The sequence below is a fragment of the Frieseomelitta varia genome, unplaced genomic scaffold, assembly GCF_011392965.1.
Source record: "Frieseomelitta varia isolate USP_RPSP 00005682 unplaced genomic scaffold, Fvar_1.2 scaffold_18, whole genome shotgun sequence".
Lineage (NCBI taxonomy): Eukaryota > Metazoa > Arthropoda > Insecta > Hymenoptera > Apidae > Frieseomelitta > Frieseomelitta varia.
The window spans coordinates 18,155-40,332 of NW_025109527.1; the positions used below are offsets into that span (position 1 = coordinate 18,155).

The following is a 22,178-nucleotide window of genomic DNA, read 5'->3' on the forward strand; positions in this document are numbered from 1 at the left end:
CGGGACGATGGGTGTTTGTGCGATTCGATTGGTTGAGACGTTGAATAAGACAAATTGGGATTTTACAAAGTATCGAACCGAGCCGGGGCTCACCGGCCGAGTTAATTGCGCCGCCTAAAACAGGCCATTATTCTCCGGGGGGACCCGATTTCTCGGATTGCAGCAGGTACATTGTACGCGTTGGCGTGGCCCTGGGCCACGCGCCTCTATAAGCGTATTATATCGTTCAATCACGTGGACCTCTCACGGGGAGGGTTGCGGGCACAACAATTGCAAAGCACAATGGTGCGGGTCCACCATAGGCGGTGTTCCCCTGGTGGGCAATCCGACAGAAATATACTGACTTACACTAGTAGCGTATGCTCCTTGTTCGTCTGCTTAATTGATGGGGACAAGGAGCTACAGGTGCCCCTCTCTTACCCTGTTTCGGTCGTCCTCTCTTTTCACATTTCGCCTCCTCTTATTGTAGAGAGTATGTAGTGTTTGATTTAAAAAAAAAAAAGAAACTAGGAATAGATTGCGATGCATCGATATCGTATGTAGGTTTCACGACAACTAGCACCAGTTTCATTCTTCTCGACTTGTCTCGTATTTTTGTGGTATAGTGGGTTAAAAGAATATTGGTCTTCTTTGTGAAAACAAATGATAGTATGATATATTATACATTGTTATATAATATTTTTATATAGTATAATATATTATATACATTATTATATAATATTATTATACAGTATAATATATTATACAGTATTATATAATATTATTATAGTATATAATTATTAGTGTTATATACTATATAATATTATACAGTATTATATAATATTATTATAGTATATATTATAGTATATAGTATATTATTATAGTATTATACAGTATTATATAATATTATTACAGTATAATATATTATATATTATTATATAATATTTTTATATAATATAATATATATTATATTGCTATATTATGCTATATATATAGTATATAGTATAATATAGCTTTTCTCCATAAATAGTTCACTACGAACGAACAGTGAACACGGAATTTTCAATAACAGCGAGTTTCTTTATACAATTATGTAAAAAAAATACGAGAGTCAGTGTATCGTTTGACTTCACAAAAATATTGCGCGAAAGTTATGTTCGCGTGCCGATACTTTCTCGATCCACTGCGCCTATTTATATTTTACCGATTCTTTTCAATTTGTCTACACGTACAATACCAATTGGAATACTTCAAAATGTGGAATCATGTTTTAACTCCAGTATTATTGTCAACAATAATCGTGGACAATCGATTCGGTGGAAACGTCAAAATGATCAGTCAGCCTGAAGAAACAGATCTCCGAAAGGTCCGAAAACGAACGAACCTATCTAGCGATCATTATTTACGCATGTCGATGATCCTGCTTCTCGTTATGCAGTTGCGTAACGTTTGGAACGAAGAAGGATTGCGCAACAAGTCGAGGACTGAGAGAACGGATTTTGCTCGCCAATCAAGACGAGATTCCTGCATCGATGCAACTCGCTCCCGATGCTGATTCGCCACCGATAGTGAACCACATACCTACAGCGTAACGCGTTATCACGAGTATCCCCAAGTGTGTCGATGCACGGGGTCCTCGAGTAGACGAATGGGCTGTTTGTTTCTCGTTCGCGACCATTGATCCGCGTTGGCACGAATCGTTTCGCGTCGTTTCATTGAAACTTCTTATCTTACAGGCGCGCGTCGAATGGTGCGGCGCTCCCCCTCCCTCCCTCCCTCCTTTTTTTCTTCTCACCCGGACGACACGGAACGTAACGTGGCGTAAGGTGGATCTTTATGGTTGCCCACACGGTTCGGGTACCGGTTTCGGAGTGGACACGGCTGGCATAAACGCTATAGGTGGCGCGTACACGCGACAGCCATGACGTATGAATAAAATAGGAGGTATAATGCGCGTGCTCGGGCTGGATCTCGAGAGATGCGCGTTTCGCTCCAAAGAGAGGGTCCAAAAGATCCAACGAGCGAGAAAGAGGATGGGGCGAAGGGAACATTGAGAGAAGGTGGAGGTGGTGGTGGAGGTGAAGGTGGAGTGGAGAAAGAGAGAGAGTGAGTGAAGGTATGCGGGCGGGGGGAGGAGGAGGAGGAGGAGGAGGAGAAGGAACGACGGGAAAACGAGGGGGGAGGGGGGGGGAGAAAGAGAGTGCAGCGTCGAGGCAGAGGAAGGCATTTGAGAGCGATTATCATAATCGCGCGTCATAACTCTGCAGGCTTGTCTACCTCGGCGGGGACCGATTGGGCCATCGGCCCCCGCCGATGGCTGGTCGAAGGGGGCGGGCGAGCGCCCCCCTCCCCTCCCCCTCCGCCTCCCCTCGATGGGACTACTGGCTTCGTCAGAGGAACGAACGATAAAAAACGATTTCGAACGAAGAACTGCCCACCGCTTAAAGAATCTCATCGAACAACCCACAAATTTATATCCAATTTGTATATTACCGCTCATTACTTAAACCCATCCCATACATCATCTATTGTTTCGTCTATTCGTTCGAGAAAGCACGCGGGGGAGTGGGAACCTGCGACATTTTCTCGTACGTCTCGTATACGAGCAACACACGACGTTTGTGTAATCGCCGCGCCATAATTGGTTTAATACTTTGAGCGTTTAGTTGGCATCATTCCACGGATAATCTTGTAGTCAGTAATAAAGTAATTAGTTGTGGTTATATCAGAGAGAGAGAGAGAGAGAGAGAGAGAGAGAGAGAGAGAGAGAGAGAGAGAGTGATTGTAATGTTGTTCGAGCAAATATATCGAAAAGGAACATGGAATATCCAAAATTCAAAGTCTACAAACATTTAATTGAAGAGTTAGAACAAGAGAAGACAAACGTGTTAGAAACTTTTTGTTAGTCGAGAATTGATCCAGATGCATTCATTCTTGATAATTTAAAACTATTGAAGTTTAATATTAATTATTATTATGTAATCATATTTTCCTTAATAGGTCCTTCTTTTTTTCGAAGCGACTTAAGATTCTCCGATCCGATTAAATTATTTCCCGGCTCATTAAATAGAGAGATTTGGAATATTTGTTAGAAAATTATTCACCCAGTATAATTTCACTTTTTCCTCCTCTGATTTGTATTCTTTTCCATAGTAAGATATCGTAGATTGCCATTTACATTTGTAACTTCCTTAGGATTTGTTAGAATTATAGAGCCTATATTTGCTCGTTAGATTCTAACTAAATAAACAGATATTTAGCGATCCAGACTTAAAGTGTTTCGCAATTTCAAGCATGGAGAAGGATTAAAAAGAATTCACGCGCAGGTGGGGAAAATAATTCATGCAACGGAATTGCGTCGATTGTCTCGTGAATCGGCACGCGCCGTTTCATTGACATTTGGTGACATTTCGATCGTTGCGTCGACGAAACGGGACGAAAACGATTTGTAGACGATGTACATTTGTCAAAGCGAATGGAACGAATTTATAGCTACCTGCGTGAGCACGAGTTCGGTCGCTCAAGAGGCAGCTCTTTTCACCGTTCATTCACCGCGGCTTTTTTTCGAAGATGTCAAACCCAATATAATTAAGTCCTTTGTTCGTGCTAATTCGCAACCAGTTTACACAGAACCTAAGACCGGTTACTAAGGTCGCCGGAAAAATATTCTCTCTCAAAGAATACTGACTACCCTTTCAATGCCGGTCTTTGTGCAGATCCTACCAGGTATATACCTATTTAGCTGTTCCCCTAAGGTACGCGCTCCAAAGACTCTACTGGGAATACCTTCCAGCCCACGATTTCTTTATTTAGCCGCCCCTTTATTCCCCACCTCTCCGCCATTTACTTCTCGCGTCGTTTCTTTTACCTCGTTCGTCGCAATTATAAATTAGCCTTTAACGCTACGCGCCGGCGGGTGTAGCGATATGATCGGCCGAGAGAAATGGAACTTACCAGTATCCATGGCCACCAGTGTCAGGGTGTATTCTGGTACCAGTTCTCTGTCGAGCGGCCGAAGCAGAAAAATGTCGCCGGTGCTCGCGTTTATTCGAAACAAATCCGTGTCACCTTCCTTCAGGAAGTATCTCACTTGGTCGTTGTAAGGCGGTGTATCAGCGTCGTAAGCTCTCACCTGAGGGATTCGAACGAATATTTCATTTTCATCGTTAACCATTTTGGTACCCAAGAGAGAGTATATAATCGTTTCACTTTAACTGCATACTTTGAATGTTTCTTTCTTGTGTATTTGAATCTCTTGGCGATCGATTCTTTTTTTTTATCGAGATTTTTAGACTCGAGTTTCTACGATAATACTTTTATAGTTTTGGATGATATATAAAAAAATCGTTAGGATACTAAGAGAGTGAAGAAAGTTGTTAGTTGCAAAGATGTTGCAAAATTGTTGTCAAGCTTAATGTCTGACATATATATCAGTTTATGTAACGATGTTGATTATTGCCAACGAAAAGATATTTTCATCATACTCATGATTGGTTATTTTTAATCAAAAATGTTCAACTTTAATCGAGAAATTTTCTTCATACTTTGAGAGTAATATTCTTCGACTTTAATGTTCTGAACAAGTTTCAGTTAAATGTCTTAGCTTTTTCACAAAAATTTTTATCCTCGGCCCCTGGCCAGTATTAATAAAATACTCAGATGTCCTCTGTTAATTCGCCACGATAATAACAGAAAAACTTTGCAAAAGTGTCGTAGGCGGCTTGAGCCGCTTGCGCTGTCAACTGATTGCGGACCATAACGAGTGACCGAAACCGTATATAACAATCACATCTGGATAGAAATTACTGAGAAGCAATAAATTTATTTTTGCCTGGGTATACTCAAATATACTTAGAAACTGAGGAAATGTTGCAATTTTGGGGGGGGGGGGGAAATTAAAAAATTCTCTCAACGTGCGTCATTATTCCAGCGCAAGAGGTTAAATTTCGCGCGTTAAACATAAGTCGAGCATGAAATCGTTATTTACCTGTATCACGAATCCACCTCCGGGTGGTACCATGTTCTCCATAACGTGCGCCAGGTAGGGCGAGTCCAAGAAAACAGGCGCGTTGTCGTTTATGTCGAGGACAGTGACGGTGACCTGGGCGGTGTCACCCCGCGGTGTTTCCCCCACTTCTGAGGCACAATCCTCCCCCCTTATCGTCAGGTAGTACCTGGATTTCCTTTCGAAGTTGAGATTCTTTGCCACTCGGATCACACCGCCGTCCTCCGAGATGGTGAAGTCTCGGTTGTCGTCGCCCATCGCGATGCTGTATCTCACCCTTCCGTTCGCGCCCTCGTCGCGATCCATCGCCGACACCTGAAGGTTGAAAAACCACTCGAAACTGACTCGACATCGACGATTTCGCAAACGAAATAAAAGCATCAGCGCGGCCAGCGCCTTTGAACGTTCTTCGAGACTTTGCTTCGTGCTTCGCGGTGGCCCTCCTCGTTCGAGGAATAAATACGCTCGTGTGATTTAATTGGCGTGACGTAACTGGACTCGCGTAATCTCGATAACTTTATGGCAACGCTCCGCGGCAAAACCGCAATTTCATTCGCTCTTTTACATGTTAAATTGCTGTACGTACGAAACGACGATTTTTCTTTTTTTTTTTTTTTTGGAATAACCTTCGATTTTAGCAGGCGGTTTGTAACTATGTTAAAGAAAGAGCGAACGTAAATTTTGGCATTTAGCAATTTTTCCATTCACAAATTCAAACTTCAAGTTTCACATCTGTCTTCTTACTTTTATTGTTTCTGTCAATGTAATAGAATAAAAGTATCAGTAAAATTGATATTATCAATTTAATATTATTAGATATATTCCGAAGTTGGCGATTTTTGTTCCGCTATTAAAATCGACAATTATGTCTAAAAAAATTAAATTTTGTACTTTGAAATTAACTCCTAGCTTCGTCCCCTTTTTATACAAGGAACCAAAAGCAAATCGCATACATTCAAGAATAGATTGAATACATTGGCATCATGTTTTTTTGTATATATATCTATATCATAATCAAGAAAATTTTTATGTAAATCTCTACACTGTGAAAGTACTATCTTTTTCATAAGTAGAATATTTCTCAAACTCTCTTATAAAAGAACTTAACTATTTTCTTTTTTCTACCAAAAAAAAAGAAAAAAAAAAAGGGGAAACACATTTCTCTACTTTGTATTATAGAACTTTGCATAAAACAAAGCTTCGTTACCAAAATATTCATACAGAAAAATTGATTTTGTTCTAGGCCATAGTACCATCCGCCGAGGTGACGACAAATTTGGATACGTTGAAAGCTAGTGAGACGAACCTGGAGTACGCTGGCGCCGATGCTGGCGTTCTCAGCGACAGTGGCTGAATATTGCCGCGGATCGAACACCGGCGAATTGTCGTTCTCGTCAAGGACCGTGACAGTGACTGTGGTCGAGGACGATCTCGGTGGTTCACCGCGGTCTTTCGCGGTTACTTCCAAGGTGTAGTTTGACCTTAATTCGCGATCCAACGAGCCAGATACGCGCAATAGTCCATCTACGGGGCCAACGGTGAAGGGAAGCGTCGTGTCCTCGAGGGAGTACTCCACGTATCCGTTTCGTCCTTCGTCCCTGTCCACCGCCTTAATCGCCATCACTACCGTGTTGCTCGGTGCGTTCTCTATTATCGAAATCTTCGTCGGCGATATGAACTCCGGCGACATGTCGTTCACGTCCAGCAACACCACCGTCACCTGTCGATCCAATAAACGTACGCGATTAATTCTCCGCTACAACTTTCTCAACGCTGGAATAACCAGGCAGGCATCATTGATCTTTGCTATTTTTAAAGATTCGATCGGTTTCTCGTAATACGAATATATTGCGAATGAATTTTTTCTTCGCCGTAGATTTTAATTTCTTTGATATCAGTACTCTAATATTCCGATTACTCTACTCTACGTTTAATATACTGTTAGTACTCTAATATTAATTTCTCTCTCTATGTAATTATTATATAATATTACAATATTAATAATTATATAATATTAATATAAAATTTCTTTGATATGAATACATACAGTAGAGCTTCTAATATTCCGATAACGTTTGAACATTCTGTCAATACTCTAATATTAATTTCTTTCTCTATATATTATTATATAATTATTAATTAATATAATTATATAATATTAATGTAATATTAATATAAAATTTCTTTGATATGAATACATACAGTAGATATTCTTATATTCCAATACTCTAACGTTTGAACATTCTGTTAATACTCTAATATTAATTTCTCTTTCTATATAATTATTATATAATTATTATATAATATTAATATAAGATATAATTATTATATAATTATTATATCTTTGTCAGAGACAATATAAAATACAAAGTGAAATTAAATAAATTTTTGTAATATCATTCCAAATATTATATATAGTCATCTATATGTCTCTTATTTCAATATTACTCGTAGGTTAGACGTAAGATTCAGCACGACTCTCTCCAAACTCGCAAAAATGGACGCGACGATGTGAAGAAGTGTGAAAATATATCCAAAGTACAACAGTATATACTTTCTGCAACGTTCAGACTCTCTCTTAATTACATCGTAACTAAAAGAGAGTAAAAATAGACTCTCTCTTAGTTACATCGTAACTAAGAGAGAGTAAAAATATAAACGTATAACGCATAAAAATCCGTAGTCTAGTCGCAGTAATAATAACAAGCAGCGCGGGTGAATCCAGCGAGATTTATAATTCTTTTGTACAAACCACGATCTCATAATCGGTAACGATATGCGAAACGATATATATATGCAAGACGAGTGTATCGTTTGTTGCAGGGAGGATGCGAGACAAACCTGCACGGTGGAAGACAAAGGGAGGGCAGGTGGCAAAGGGCTGTCCGTGGCGCTGAGGATCAAATTGTAAAGTGGCTTTTGTTCCCTGTCGAGCAACTTCCGAGTGAAAAGGGTGCCGTTTGGTGCCACTCCGAAGTCACCGTTCTCGTCACCGCCGGCGACAGCGTAAATTACCCTGCCGTTATCTCCGGAGTCGAGGTCCTGGGCGGTCACGGATAGGATCGATGTGCCGATCGTCGTATTCTCGACGATATCCGCGGCGTGTGGGCCGGCCTCGAAGATCGGCGCGTTGTCGTTTAAGTCGACAACGTTGCAGTAGACCGTCACCGTGGAGGAGAGCGCCGGGATGCCGCCGTCTGTCGCCTGGACTACCAGAATGTAGTGCTGCACCTGTCAAACGACCAAGGTAAGTGTTTCCTTATCTATTCTCCGTGCGTGAAATGAAACTGTCATCGACGAAGCCTTCAACTAAGAGCTGAACTACACCCTTGAACTGTTGGAAACAGTTTGAGCATCGTTGATCAATTTATCGCACGTCTTTGTCTTGACAGATTAGATCATCTCATTTGTGTTGTTCTGTCGCGGTTTCTTTTGATAATTTATGACTTAGAAACGCGGCTAGAAGGTGTTTCTGAGGAGAAACAGCAGGAATTTCGGTTTAATCAAATTTAAAGGCTGCGCTTGGAAATTGAATAAATCATTATCATAGATATTATCAAATCATTAATTAATAATAATTGTAATTAATTAGTTTTCACTCAGAGAGATCACTATTTGATATATTAGCAAATACATAATCTTTAATAGATATTATAAAACTCTTTAACACAATATTTTCAGTATAGACTCATTTATTTGTCGACGGCAGATGTTATTTTTTTCTTTCATCTATGAAACCATAAAGTTAGAATAAAAAATGATTTTACTCCGATAAACTGTTGGGACAAAAACGACCTACTGTAAGATATTACATATTATCCCAACTGTGATGAAAAGAAAAACCTTCGCACATGTCCTCATTTCATTTTCCATTCAAAAGTAGATATCACAGTGACCAACAGTGAAAAGAAATTAATCAATCCAAAAATAAAAACTCGCCATTCATGTTGACAAATCATTAGAGAATACCATTCTCGAAGCTATTAATTTATCATTGTATCACAAAATTCTACGACTCTTTGTACAAGTTGACTCTTGTTGACATTAGTGATTAAACGATTAAAATGATTGAAAGACAAGAATTTGTAGACGCGGGGAACGAGTGTAAAAGTCGAACAAGTGGCCGTCCCTTCGGAAGCGGTGTATAGCCAAAAATGGTCGTTTAACGCGAAACACTTGATTATATAGAAAAAAAAAAAAAAAAATAAAAAAAAGAGAGAAGAGAGAAACATAGGAAAGCAAAAGGTAGTTTCGGAGAACAGTTGTTTCGACCGGGGCGATGTTTTAAAAGGGGGGAGACTTTTAGACGTGCTCTTCCGCTTGCATCTGAGGCGGCGCCTAACAATTTTGTTAGGACTAATACGAGTTTCGTGGAAGCAACGTGCTGTTTCTGCGTTTCCAATGCGCTCCCGATCATCCCGAGACGAGAGATGCAAAGCACGATCGAACGATCCCGCCCTGTATCTGGAAGCGAATTACGCTGATGAAAGGTTCTATAAACTACCCTATCGCATCGCATCGTCGTTCCTATTGTTTCTCATGGAAACTCTGTGTTGGATTTCAATATTATACTATGTACACCAATGGACCTGAACTTCACAAATCAATCACGATTCTTTTTCTTTTTTTTTCTTTTTATATGGGGGTTTAGAGCATCGACTACGAGGTCTTTAGCGACGTGCTGGAATTATCTCTTTATGACTGGTCTAGTTGTTGGGTCTCCTTTAGGTAGTTGATAAAGTTTTTTTTATTGTTTCTGGCAGGTTAATTCTTATGTTTCGGTATTTTCTGCAGTATATTCATGTAGCAAATGTTGGGTGAATCACGATTCTTGTTCCACACTTTCTCCTCGACTTTATGAAAGAGAGGAGGTGGAAAATATGACTTCGATATTCGAATTATAAAGAATTTTAATAATTACGATTCCACGACTCCACGAAGGGAAGCAATTGGAAAATATACAACTCCAATATTTAGCATTTGAATTATTCGACTTTGCAAAAGGATGTGATTAAAAAAAGATATAATTTATGATACTTGGTACTTGAAACTGAAAAGGAATTTATAGCTCCGTGGTATATATATAAAATCGAAGGAGGCAGCTTCACTTTTTATACACTTTTTTGACACATACGCTGTATACTTTAACGCGAATATTAGTTGATTATGAATTTATAGCAGGTTTGATGCTGGTTTTATTACAGCCACCTCCTCGTTGTAGCAAACCTTTTCGATTCGTTTTCGAAACGTGCAACACGTGATACTTGGCGTATAAAAGCGTGATCTGGTTTGAAATGAAACAGAAAAAGAAAGTGACGATTCAACATTTCGGATGATAGAGCGTGCCTTTCAACGGTTGAAAAACGAAACTGATCGGTGACGAAAATGAACGATTTATGCTTTGCGTCTCGGTATATAAGTATGGCTTGTCTCCGAAACGTAGCCATCAGACAGTTAAAAAACGTCTGTTGATCGATCTGTCGGACTGTTAACGCTAAACCCTAAATTCTAGCGTAGGCCTTCTAGCCGAAAGCTAATATAATAGGTGCGCTCGAGCTTAAATATAGAGGCGTGCTCGTGGTTATAATCGTTGCCCCCGGGGCAGCTACGCGTTTTATCGTGTGTGGATCTCGCGCGTGTGCGAAAATGCACGACCGCGAATTCTCAATGGGGGTGAGAAATAAGCGAGCGCCAAAAGCTCGAATTTTTGGAAGCAAAGTTCCATCCAACCACTTACGAAATCTTCCATCGATTCGATTCGTGAAAAACAAAATCTATTGCGCATTTGTAGGAAATCTTATTTCACATAGTGACTCGTCGTTTGACTCGAATCATGTTACAAACGACAACGAAAAAAAAAAAAAACAGACGGTGTCGCGGATAAAAATACAAGAAATCTTAAAAATTTTGTCAAACAAGTCAGTGAAATGTATCGATCGTTGAAAGTTGCGATCCTAAACTTAATGTACGTCCCACCGCAAACAGAGTCTCGTTCGTCTGTCGTTTGACAAGGTTTGTCAAGGTCGTTTGACAAGATTTGTCAATTGAACAAGGTTAATCGAGATCGCGCACAGAATCGTGACGAATAATAGAGACGCATAACGATGAATGTCGAAGGTGTTTCGAACGTGAAAGCGACCGATCGCGTGCGAACGGTCTTTCAAAATCATTTTACACGCTTTCTAACTAGCCGTTTCTAGAGGATCGACGTGTCCCGGTCGTACGTATATATACGAACCTGTTCGTAGTCGAGGCTGGCCGTCAGCGTGAACACGCCGGTGCTAGGATTCAGAGAAAAGACGTCATTGGCCCAATCGGAAATGAGGGTATAGCTCAGTTGACTGTTAGGTCCGTCGGCGTCTGCGTCCGTGGCGACGACCTGACCTATTCGGCTTCCTCTTGGCATGTTCTCCGGTACGTCGAACGAGTACGCGGTGCTCTGGAACGTCGGTGCATTGTCGTTCGTGTCGGTCACCTGTAACATCGACCGTTTTCACTTTATCGATTTGTTTCATCGGAATTTCCCGATCTTCCGACGAGTTATTTAACTCCTCGAGCGTTCGGAATTAGATTTGGTATTAGAAATCGACAAGCTTAACACTGGACGAGAAACGAGCAACAAAACAGTGAGAATTCATTTTTCATACTTTGCACTCGATGGATTTGTCGAACGATCGCGGGATTATTGGAAATCCAACAAGGATTTAATGTCGAACGTGTAACGAATCGAGAATTCGCTTTCGTACGTTTTGATACATTTATTCAATACATGTATCCTCTTTGAACATTTGGTAAGTAGAATAATTGTCGATCTTTGTTTGTACAGGCTGTTCCAATAACTTTGTCGAACATTTTGTTTTTGGAGATAGGAAGCAATTTTATTGACGAAAGTTATTCGGCGCATAGGGGACCATTTTGTACGTAATAAGAAAAATCTCGTATCGTGTGTCTGTGATTTTTCAACTGGACATAGCGATCGAAAGTCACACATAAGAAATTAATTGCACGTGCGTTTTAATAAAACATCCGATACCCTCGTCGATAATTTATAATAATTTTAAATACGATAAATAATGTCGGGGAAACGATCCACTAAATCGCAGCGGATTGCTCGTAGACAAGGTCCAGGCCAAAGGAACCAAGAGAAAATACAACCAAAGCTTCGACGATCGACTTTTCTTTTTAAAACCCTTTGAGAGACGTCACCTGATATTTTCGGATAGGAGAAGCAACACGCGCAGTGAGAGAGGCGAATGAAGAATAATCGATGTTATTCTTGATCGTACTCGATTCATCCTGTTGGCAGTGCTACCGGCACGATCGAGGGCGAGAGGGGAAGGTAAGACGGGTCAGGGTAAACAATCCAGAATCGGAGCTAACGCTTCCTGTTCCCTTTCGATTGTACTCGACCGTCCGTTCCTGAATAAACATATTTCAATCAAAGACCGAGACGGCTGGCCGTGGCTCGCGAGATGCTGTTCGCTTCACCTTTCGAACCGCGTCTCGGTCTGTACGCTTCGTCGAAAGTTTCCTGTTGTTTTTACGGTGGCGATGAATCTCGAAACGAAGTCTCCGAGAGAAGGAATTTAAAGAATGTTTTTCCACCGTGATGGGGGGGGGGGGGCAGGGGGAGAGATTCTATGGAGGCTCGATTCGATTGATAGCGTGGCGTGGCGCGTTCGAACAGGAAACGCTACGGCTCGATGCATCGAGATTCGAGTAGAATCGAATATAAACGCGGTGTTTATCACGCGGTGGAAACGTGGAAACTGCCCGTGCGCAACTTGCAACGACTTTAACGACAGACTCGGGTAATCTCCCGAAGGTTATTCGTCTGCAACTCGTTTCTAACGAACAGACATGCCGATTTTTGCGCACTTGCAGGAAATTCTAAAGCGCACGAAAGAATACGTTGTAAATACATTTCTCACAATTATAAATTAAACGAAATTGTCATCAAGTACAGCAGACAAAATAATAATACTTTTCTAACGAGCGATGATAGCTACTTTGCCTCGGAAAGTGAATTGTGAACGCGTTCACTGCAAAACGAGTCTCCATTTAAATACAAATCTGTTCAGTCACGAGTAAAAAATAACTAGCATACCACACGATGTTCGACCAACGAAGATGTGAATTTTGTTCAAACTGTTCCCGATCAAACTGCGGCCACTGCGGTGGCGTCGTTCGAACTTGTCGGCCCCCCTCGATCGAAGCAAGGGGAAACGTCACGAATTTTTCACGTGAATGGTCCCTCGATAGCGGCAGCTTCGTTCCTCCTTCGTCCTTCCTGGCGGATCTATCCGAATAGGATCGGCGGCTGGACGTCGGTCGGAAGGCTGCGAGCGAGGAACGGTGAATAGGTTTCCAGCGTCGAGTGGGATCGACACGCGGTGGCGGGTATAAAAGAATCAGGCGGAGGTGGGCACGGTTTGATTAAGGAGGGTTCGGAGACGTTTGCAAAAAGTGACGGTTGCCCCGCAGACGCGCGCTGCGAGGATGACGAGGGGGAGAGAGAGGGCCCCGAAAGCAGAGTAGTAGAGACACCGCGATGACCAACTGGAAGGAACCGGAGGAGAAGAGGGCAAGAACAGGACGACGAGAAGAAGGGGTGAAAGGAGATTGGAATTGGAAGAAGGGGGATGAGGACGAAAGGAAGAAGGACTGGAGGAGAAGATGAAGAAGAAAAAGAAGAAGAAGAAGAAGAAAGAGGAGAAGGAGAAGGAGAAGAAGAAGAAGAAGAAGAAGAAGAAGAAGAAGAGGGGAGGAGGTCGAAGGAGAGAAACTCTTGCGAGGTCGAGCAAGGAGAGGGAGGAGGGAGGGGAGGATATAAGGGGCCAGAAGGGGCAGATTCCGCAACTGTCGGCAGCGGGCCTCTTTCACGGAGCCCCAAAGAGCCGAGCTATGATCGGGGCTGGCATTCCTTTTGCCTTTAAGAGACCCGGATAGAATAGCGGACGGCGGCCAGCCGAGAACCTTAAAAGAATTCCAGCCATTGCACGTCATAAGGATAATTTTTGCGATTGTCTCCGAGGGATCCTTTGGCTGGCCTGTGGCCTCCCTTCCCCTGCTGCCCGCCGCGATCTTGCCCACCACCTTCGTTAAACATCTCGGCCGATCTTCTTTGCGTTTTTTCTTTTTTTTTTTTTTTTTTTTATCGCTTTCGGTGAATCGTTCTCGCTCGGCCACCGGTAATGAATTATAAGGAGCGGAACGTCGCGGAAACGTCCGCTCCGAATCGAGACCCGACGTTCGAGAAAATTGTCCTCGTTTGCCTTTTTCTCGATCCGAGCTTCGAATCTACCCATAGAACCTCTGAAATAGCGGAGACTTTGACCGATTTCCATCGCACGGAAACAGAAATTCATCTCTACCGCTCCGTATATGGTACTCTATCAACGAAAATGTCATTTCGAACAATGGACTCTCTCTCTCTCTCTCTCTCTTTTTCTATGTCTGGATCGATTTATCACGACTGATATCGATTGATTCCGCAATGATCAATAATGGTTGAATAACGGGACGGTGGATTGGACAATGATCAAGGTAACAGTAGTATCCCCCTTATAATTACAGGATAATCAGCGTCCAACGGTACTCGATACGCGATCGATGTCCTTTCCTCGCTCTTCGCGAGTCTTCTCCTCTCCTGTTGCTGCTCCTGTCTTTCGCTTTGTCTTTCTTCTAAAAACGAAACGCCGCGCCGTCGTGTCTCTCTCGCGGGGCCGCTGCGCGAACGAACAGCAACGAGTAGTAACTTTTCGCTATCGACGCCCGACGATGCGATCGAGCATACCACGGGCAATAATCCCATCGGAAAGTCCAACCCGAAGCATCCTCTAATTAGAGGCAACCGATCGCGGTTGGATAAAAAATTATGCCGAGTCAACCGAGATGATATATGAAAACGAAACGTACCTGAATGGTTAACGCGATGTCCGTGTGCTGCAATCCATCATCGGCTCGAACTTTCAGGACGTATTTCTCTCTGGCCTCTCTGTCGAGGGCCTCCGCGAGCGTCAGTTGTCCCGTGGTCGGATGAAGCCTAAACTGACACTGGGTCTCCTCGTCATCGGCGAGACCGGGGCTGGTAACGGCACGATGATTTGGTACCAAAGTGTACGTCAGGGTACCGATCGTGTCCGGATCGAACGCTTTCAGGACGGTGACGACGGTGTTGGGCGGCGCCTCCTCGGAGATTTTGAATTTCCAGGTGCCGCTGCCCCACGTTGGTGCCACGTCGTTCTTGTCTAGAACCGTCACGCGAACCTGTAATTAAAACAAATTTTACGTCAGATCGTGTCGTGACAATTGCGTCGTAATTGCACGCTGCGTGCCAGGCGTGGGATAGAGGAGCTGTACGATTTAAAAGTCGTTCGCAGCGTTAACCATTTTGTGCCCCAAATTGCAACATTTTCTCAGTTTTTTTAGACGTAACCCCAGCCAAAACAAACGTTATAAGTTTATTTCTATCCAGCGATATCATAGCGACACGAGTTCAAAAGAAAGAGAAAGCGACGAATTGTTGTATACGGTTCGGTCACTCGTTATGGTCCGCGAACCAGTTGCCAGCGCAAGGGGTTAAAAGACTTGTCGAGCTGTTATTTTTTCATTCGATCCTCGATCGTTATTACGTAAAGGAAAAGAAGTTATTATTATTATTATTATTGCTTCAGCGGACACCCATTTATTTGTTGATTTAAATCAACTCTTGAAGAATCAATGAAATATAATATAATTATGTAAATTAATCGGTCCATAACAGGCTTTTGCAAATTGTATTATTATTTTAATAATTATAATCGTTATTAAGATACACTTGATCCAATAATATAAAATACAATATTGTCAGACCTATATGAACAAAAAATTGAAAAATGATACACGCCACGATGACATTCCAATATAAGATTTTAATTGTAATATAACATGACACGTTCATTCGTATGCTGAAAATCTAATGAAATGCTGAACACTTGCCAACAACAATTTGTACTTGTTGAATATAGAAGACGGTACAATGAAAATGTATTCGTAAACGTAACCCAATCAGAAATCAATGAAAATATTGAAACAATAAAACGAACAAAATGATCTCAAAGTTGCTCGCGATCGATCTTCGATCATCGGTGTTGCGAGTTTCTAATTAACAGAAGAGTTATCTCGCGTTAAATGAAGAAAACAGAAAGAAATAAAAAAATAAAAATAAAAGGACGAAGAGAGAGAGAGAGAAAGAGAGAGAGAGAGAGAGAGAGAGAGAAAGAGAGAAGACGTGTCTGGAAGTTTTATCAGTCACCAGGATATAATTATGTGCAATCAATATAAATCTACGGGGGCCGTTGTTGCGGCGAAGTCACGGTATGCATGCGAAGAATCGTGAGAAAGTTAGTTTTTCGATCCGACTTGTGCATGTCTCATTTCATTAAATTCTCAGTCACGTCAGCGGCCAAGGTTTATGTGACTACCAGAAGCCAGTGTATCGAAACGACGCGATGCTCGAAGGAACACACAACGGCGTGGTATCTATTGGAAAAGCATCGCGACTATAGTCGATGGCTACTGCATCTTCTCGATCGACGAACGGGGTCGCTCTCCCGCGATCGTGGAAAAATTTATCGGAGTAACCGTACCGAAACTTTATATTCCACGTGGAAGCTCCACGACGTTGTGGTTGAATTGTTACGCTCGGCAATGGGGAATCGCCGAATCTACAACGAAACGGTAGATTTCTTCGTCTTCGTCGATTTCTTCCCTCCTCCCCTCTGAATTTTTGCCAAACTCGGACGAAAAGGAAAAATTACTTTTCAATAACGTTATTTTCTTAATAATCTCGGTTGACATCAATTTAGAAGAATTCATCAAAAAGTATAATAATTGTAATTGCGTCCATATACGTATATATTATACATCGTATACTATGTACATACGTATACTTATTTCATCTGAATTTGTCAGATATCCGGAGCAGCTTATCAGGAATGTAACATCAATTTTTCTCATTCGCCTCGCGATCGATTCCTTCATAACCCATCGACGTGATCTCGACGACGTCGAAGAATACTAAACATGGAAGCGCCCGTAGTGTAGTAGACGATCTTTCAAGCTTATGTAATCCCCGCCGGTGGAACGCATCGATCTTCCTGGTAATTAGTCGGAGTTCGGCCGTCATTGACAAAGTGCGTGCCATCGATTATTGCCCCCTAAAAACGGCTTAGGCGTGCCAGGAGGAGCGAGAGTCCCGTATCTCGTGAAATGACGAAACAATAGCCGGTTGACCGAGAGCCTGAGAGCTGGTCAACCGTCCGATTTCCAGCGTGACACGCGTATGAATAAATTTGACTTTTTAATTATTCGCCCAGTGCCGGATCTTGTAACTACCTCCTTTAAGTAGCTCGGAACACGAGTACAATTAATCGTTCGCGACCGAGTCGTGAAACCACGGCGTGGCTCTGTTCGTTTGTCATTAAAATTCAAAGGTAACGGACGACGAACCGGGCCTTCTCGTTGGTTATTGGCAGAGATCGAAAATACCGATACACCACCGACTTCTGTCTATCCATTTCTGTTCTACGCGGACACGCGGCAACACGAAAACGTGAAATTTATGCAAAGACCTTCGGACATACATACTACGGTTATCTAACGAGCCGCACGAGGCTCCGCAGGAAGCTCTCTCAGTGTCGTTAATTACGTTTCCAAGTATCGACAGTTTAGGCTACAGTCTGTCCTTAAAGCGTAGTTCACACGATCGGCTCGATAGGCTATCACGTACCGTGTCAAATACGCGTTAGCGTTCCGATAACACTCGGGAGAGGGGGATCATCGATGACGAAACTTGGAATAAATTCCTTTCTGACATTCCTTCGAGCTTGATTTGAATTCGATGTTTCAATCTACGATATAGTTTCTGTCGAGGTGTGTCGGATTAAGAAGCGTAGCTTCGACTTGTAATCTCCGATCCGGTCGAAGTTTGCTCGGATTGAATTCTAACTGGGACTAATTGATCGTCAGGTTAAATCGTTGGATTTTTATTGGAAATGAAGATTTTATTTGAAGACGGAGACACTCTTTGTCGGAGTGAACAAAATCTCTGAATTAACCTCGAGAATTGTTTGTCCGAGAATTGCAACAATTTTTCAGTTTCAAGTATATTTTAAATGTAACCCAGGCAAAACAAATATGATCAGTTTATTACTTCTTGATACAGTCTATTACTTATTGTATACGGTTCGGTCACTCGTTATGGTCCGCGAACCAGTTGCTAGTGCAAGGGTAGTTAAAAATCGTCCGCCTGTAATATTTCGGGCCCAGGGATCCCTGAACCAAATATTATCTTTGAAGCGACTTTGGAAAATATTTCACTATGATCAACGCACAGTTGACAAGCGTACGTTTCAATTCTTTATACATAACATCGCGTTAATAAAATTATATATACATATATATATAATACGTAATAATACGTACTAAAATAATATAATACGTATGTAATACGTATTATATACGTATTATATTGTTTTAGTACGTATTATTACGTATTATATTATAATATTTATATATATATATATTACGTATTATATACGTATTATGTTATTTTAGTACGTATTATTACGTATTATATTATAATATATATATATATTTGTATTTACATAACATTTTATTAACGCGATGTTATGTATAAAGAATTGAAACGTACTCTTGTCAACTGTGTGTGTGTGTGTGTGTGTGTATATATATATACGTTTGTACGTGTCCAAAGTTATAGCGTACGTAATTCATCGAGCTACGAGATCGGCCTCGTTTTTTTCGTTATTTTTCTGAATCGGAGACCTAGTGTTTCCCACACTGTTTCGTCCACGTTTGTTCGTCAGGGAGGGGGGCGGGGGGGCTTATTCGACGCAAGGAAGCGGAATTGCCGATGTTCGTGGAAAGAATATTCGCGGACGGTCGCGTCATCGTCACGATCGGAGAACAAGGAGACGGGGAACGGGCAACAATAAGCAGACAAATCAGTGCGGTCATATAGCTGTCTCGGATAGAATATTCCCTCTTCTCTTTGCTGGTCGCGGCCGGGACGGAGAGACGGCCGAGGTATATGGGCGGTAAGAAACGCCCGGAGAGCATTCGGAGTGCAAGGAAAGATGGTATCTGCGTCAGCGCGGTCGGGGATCAGCGGATCGGATCGAGTCGCTCAGCAGGGGTTTCTTTGGGTCATGCACGAAGTGAGTCCCATTCTTCTGTTGCCCCCTTCACCCCGCTCTGCCCCACGCCTCCGCTCCTCTTTTCTTCTTCTTCTTCTTCTCCTCCTCCTCCTCCTTATTCTCTTCGTTTCCCTCTGCTTCTTCGTCTCCTTTCTTTCCTTCTTCGTTACTGGCTTCTCTCTCTTTCTCTCTCTCTCTCTCTCTCTCTCTCTCTCTCTCTCTCGCGTGAACACACACACACACACGCGCGCACGCTCTCTCCCTTTCTTCTTCCTCGCACGCTTCTGCCTTTTCTCAGGCCCCGTGCGAGCCTCTCTATCGCCCTCCTTGTTCGACTTCGAGCCGATACTGAGATGCTCGGGGTCCACCTCCCCCCTCCTCTGCCTCCACCTCGTTGTCCCTTTTACCGAACGGGATTCTATGGGTTCTCTATGAGGGGTCGAACCACTGACATCGCCCGATTAATAACGTATCTTCGTGGGGGCCCCCATAGACCACGGACGACAACGGACGACGATGACGACGACGACGACGACGACGACGAGCGGGAGAAGGACCCAATATGGTGGGCTTTTAAACTCACGGAATTCTGTATATCCATACAGGGGACAATGATATATATATATATATATATATATATTAATAATTCTCTCTATCCTTTTATCGTTTTATACGTTTCTCTTTTGTTTTTGTTTCTTTTTTTTTTTCGGTTCGCATCGCGGTGCCTGACGAGATAGAGATATTTAGCAAATGGAGGTGCATTAGCTTGGCTAATGCCGTTTCCATATATCGGTTCTTCTGTTTCGGGGGGTTACCGCGTTCTCGAATTCCTCCGGCCAACGAGCTTTTGTCGCACGATCCACGGGTCATTCTCTTTCTTCTTCCTCTCTTCTTTTTTTTTTTTTTTTTTGCAACTTCAACGTCGTAACAGCTTTTACACCGTAGGACACCGTAGGGTTAGAATCCGGACGCGGAGGCGAAGGAGAGGAAGAGAAGAAGAGTGTGTCGGTACGGGCTGGTTCTCTTCGTGGTTGTTTAGCGAGCCATGTCCCTATACAAGTCGCGCTTGAGACTTCTCTCCGCTGGGTTAATAACGCTTCTTCGAATGGATTCCCATAGGGTACGTGTAAGTTAAAGGGTAGGCTGTAATTCCGTCTAGCGGCTGGAGACAATAAGATATATATCTACGGCTCTTACGACTAATAGCTTTGTTTTCTCTGGCGAGTGGCACGACACCGAACAACGGGCCCCGTTGCCAGTCGACTGGTGCCTGACTTCAACGTAGATATGTCTACGTCAAAGCAGCCTCTCGCCGATGAATACTCGCGCTTACGTTCGAGTTAAGTTGTCTTTCGATCATTTATAACTTTCTGTCGCACCGAATGCAAACGCGCCCCCTTGTAGGGCATGCGGTGCCATATGAAATATGGTGGAAAAATAATCCGAAGAGAAAAAAAAAGAGAGAGACTCGGCCGCGGCCGCGGTAAGCAGACGAGTAAACATAAATTAACGAGTGACGTTCCATAAATAATCGGTCAAAGAACGGGAAATATTTCAGGGGGAATTCTCCGCCGATCGAACGATTGGCGTTGCGAAATGAAAAGGGAAGAAGAGAAAAAAAAATACATATGTATATATATATATATATATACATATATACGCTACGCTACGACCAATCGGGAAGAATCGTCGAATTACGAAATGGCGAGGAACAAGATCGTCCTTGAATCTTCGAGTCTGATGGCTTAATTAACAAGAATTTCGCTTACTCGCGAGAGAAAGAGATTCTTGGTTATAGCTACTTGTCATTGAAAATCTGGCGAATAAGTGATTGTTATAAGCAATTGTTTAAACAGTTTTACAGTAAATGATCCCGATCGATATTAAAATTAATAAAATTGACATCAACGTATTCAGGTTGATGGAACGTTCATTTGAATAAAAATACGTGGTTTCGTTAAAAAAAAAAAAAAGAAAAAAAACACGAAGGTCATTCCGAAATCTCGGAGGCAAGATTTGTAGCCATCTTCGAAACAGAGTAAATTTTATTTGAAACATTCTTTTCCACAACGAGTAAATATTAAAAATATCGTACATTTATTCGTTATATTTTACTATATTATTATTATATTATTATACTATTATTATTTATACTATTTATATTATATGTACTATATATTATAGTATAGTATATATACTATATTATTATAGTATATATACTACATTATATAGTATATATACTATATTATTATAGTATATATACTATATTATATAGTATATATACTATATTATTATACTTTATTTTTATACTTTGTACTATATTATTATTATATTATTATACTATTATTATTTATTCTATATATAGTATAGTATAGTATATATAGTATAAATAATAATAGTATAATAATAATATAGTAAATAACAGTTGTATAAATAATAATAGTACATACTATTATTATTATGCTGTACATATTTTATTATTATATCATACATGAAATATTCTTCAAATTATCGTGCATTCAATTGAAAATAAGTTATTTCCGAATGAAACACCCTGCGTAATATCCAGGATTCCAAAATTGTTAGACCACCATAAGTTGCGCAACGATAAATGGCGACAAGTGCGGAAGATAAAATTTTCAAAGTGCATATATACTTCCAAGTTACGCCACGTTTTATTGCACGGAACCACGTGGTTGTAACCCACGTTGTTTACCGTGCCCATCGTTATTGCCAGCCACGCGCAATAATCGTCGTCGAGAAAGCTCGGAAAGCACATTTGCAATTCCAATAAACGCCCTTGAATGTAATTACACGTCCGGCCCTTGATCTTCCAACTGTTAATATCGCACGCGGAGCCAAGACTTTTCGCTCTCTCTCTCTCTGTCGTAATTTTCCCGACTCTCGGTGAGATTAAGCTCCCTCTCCCCTTCTGTATCCCCGTGGCCCGGGCACGAGCGTAATAAAATACGGCGATCATCGGCGGACAACAA

General features: G+C 41.6%; 1 protein-coding gene across 1 annotated transcript in view; it reads right to left on the reverse strand.

The window, feature by feature from the left end:
- The window catches only part of LOC122538819 (cadherin-related tumor suppressor), a 108,120-nt gene that overhangs the window by 18,154 nt on the left and 67,788 nt on the right, over positions 1-22,178 (reverse strand). Inside the window, exons 2-7 of the mRNA XM_043673237.1 lie at positions 14,903-15,253; positions 11,223-11,459; positions 7,826-8,215; positions 6,291-6,704; positions 4,967-5,299; positions 3,934-4,111 (exon numbers count right to left, since the gene is read on the reverse strand). Coding sequence (XP_043529172.1) covers positions 3,934-4,111; positions 4,967-5,299; positions 6,291-6,704; positions 7,826-8,215; positions 11,223-11,459; positions 14,903-15,253 — 1,903 coding nt within the window. The remainder of the gene's footprint in view (positions 1-3,933; positions 4,112-4,966; positions 5,300-6,290; positions 6,705-7,825; positions 8,216-11,222; positions 11,460-14,902; positions 15,254-22,178) is intronic.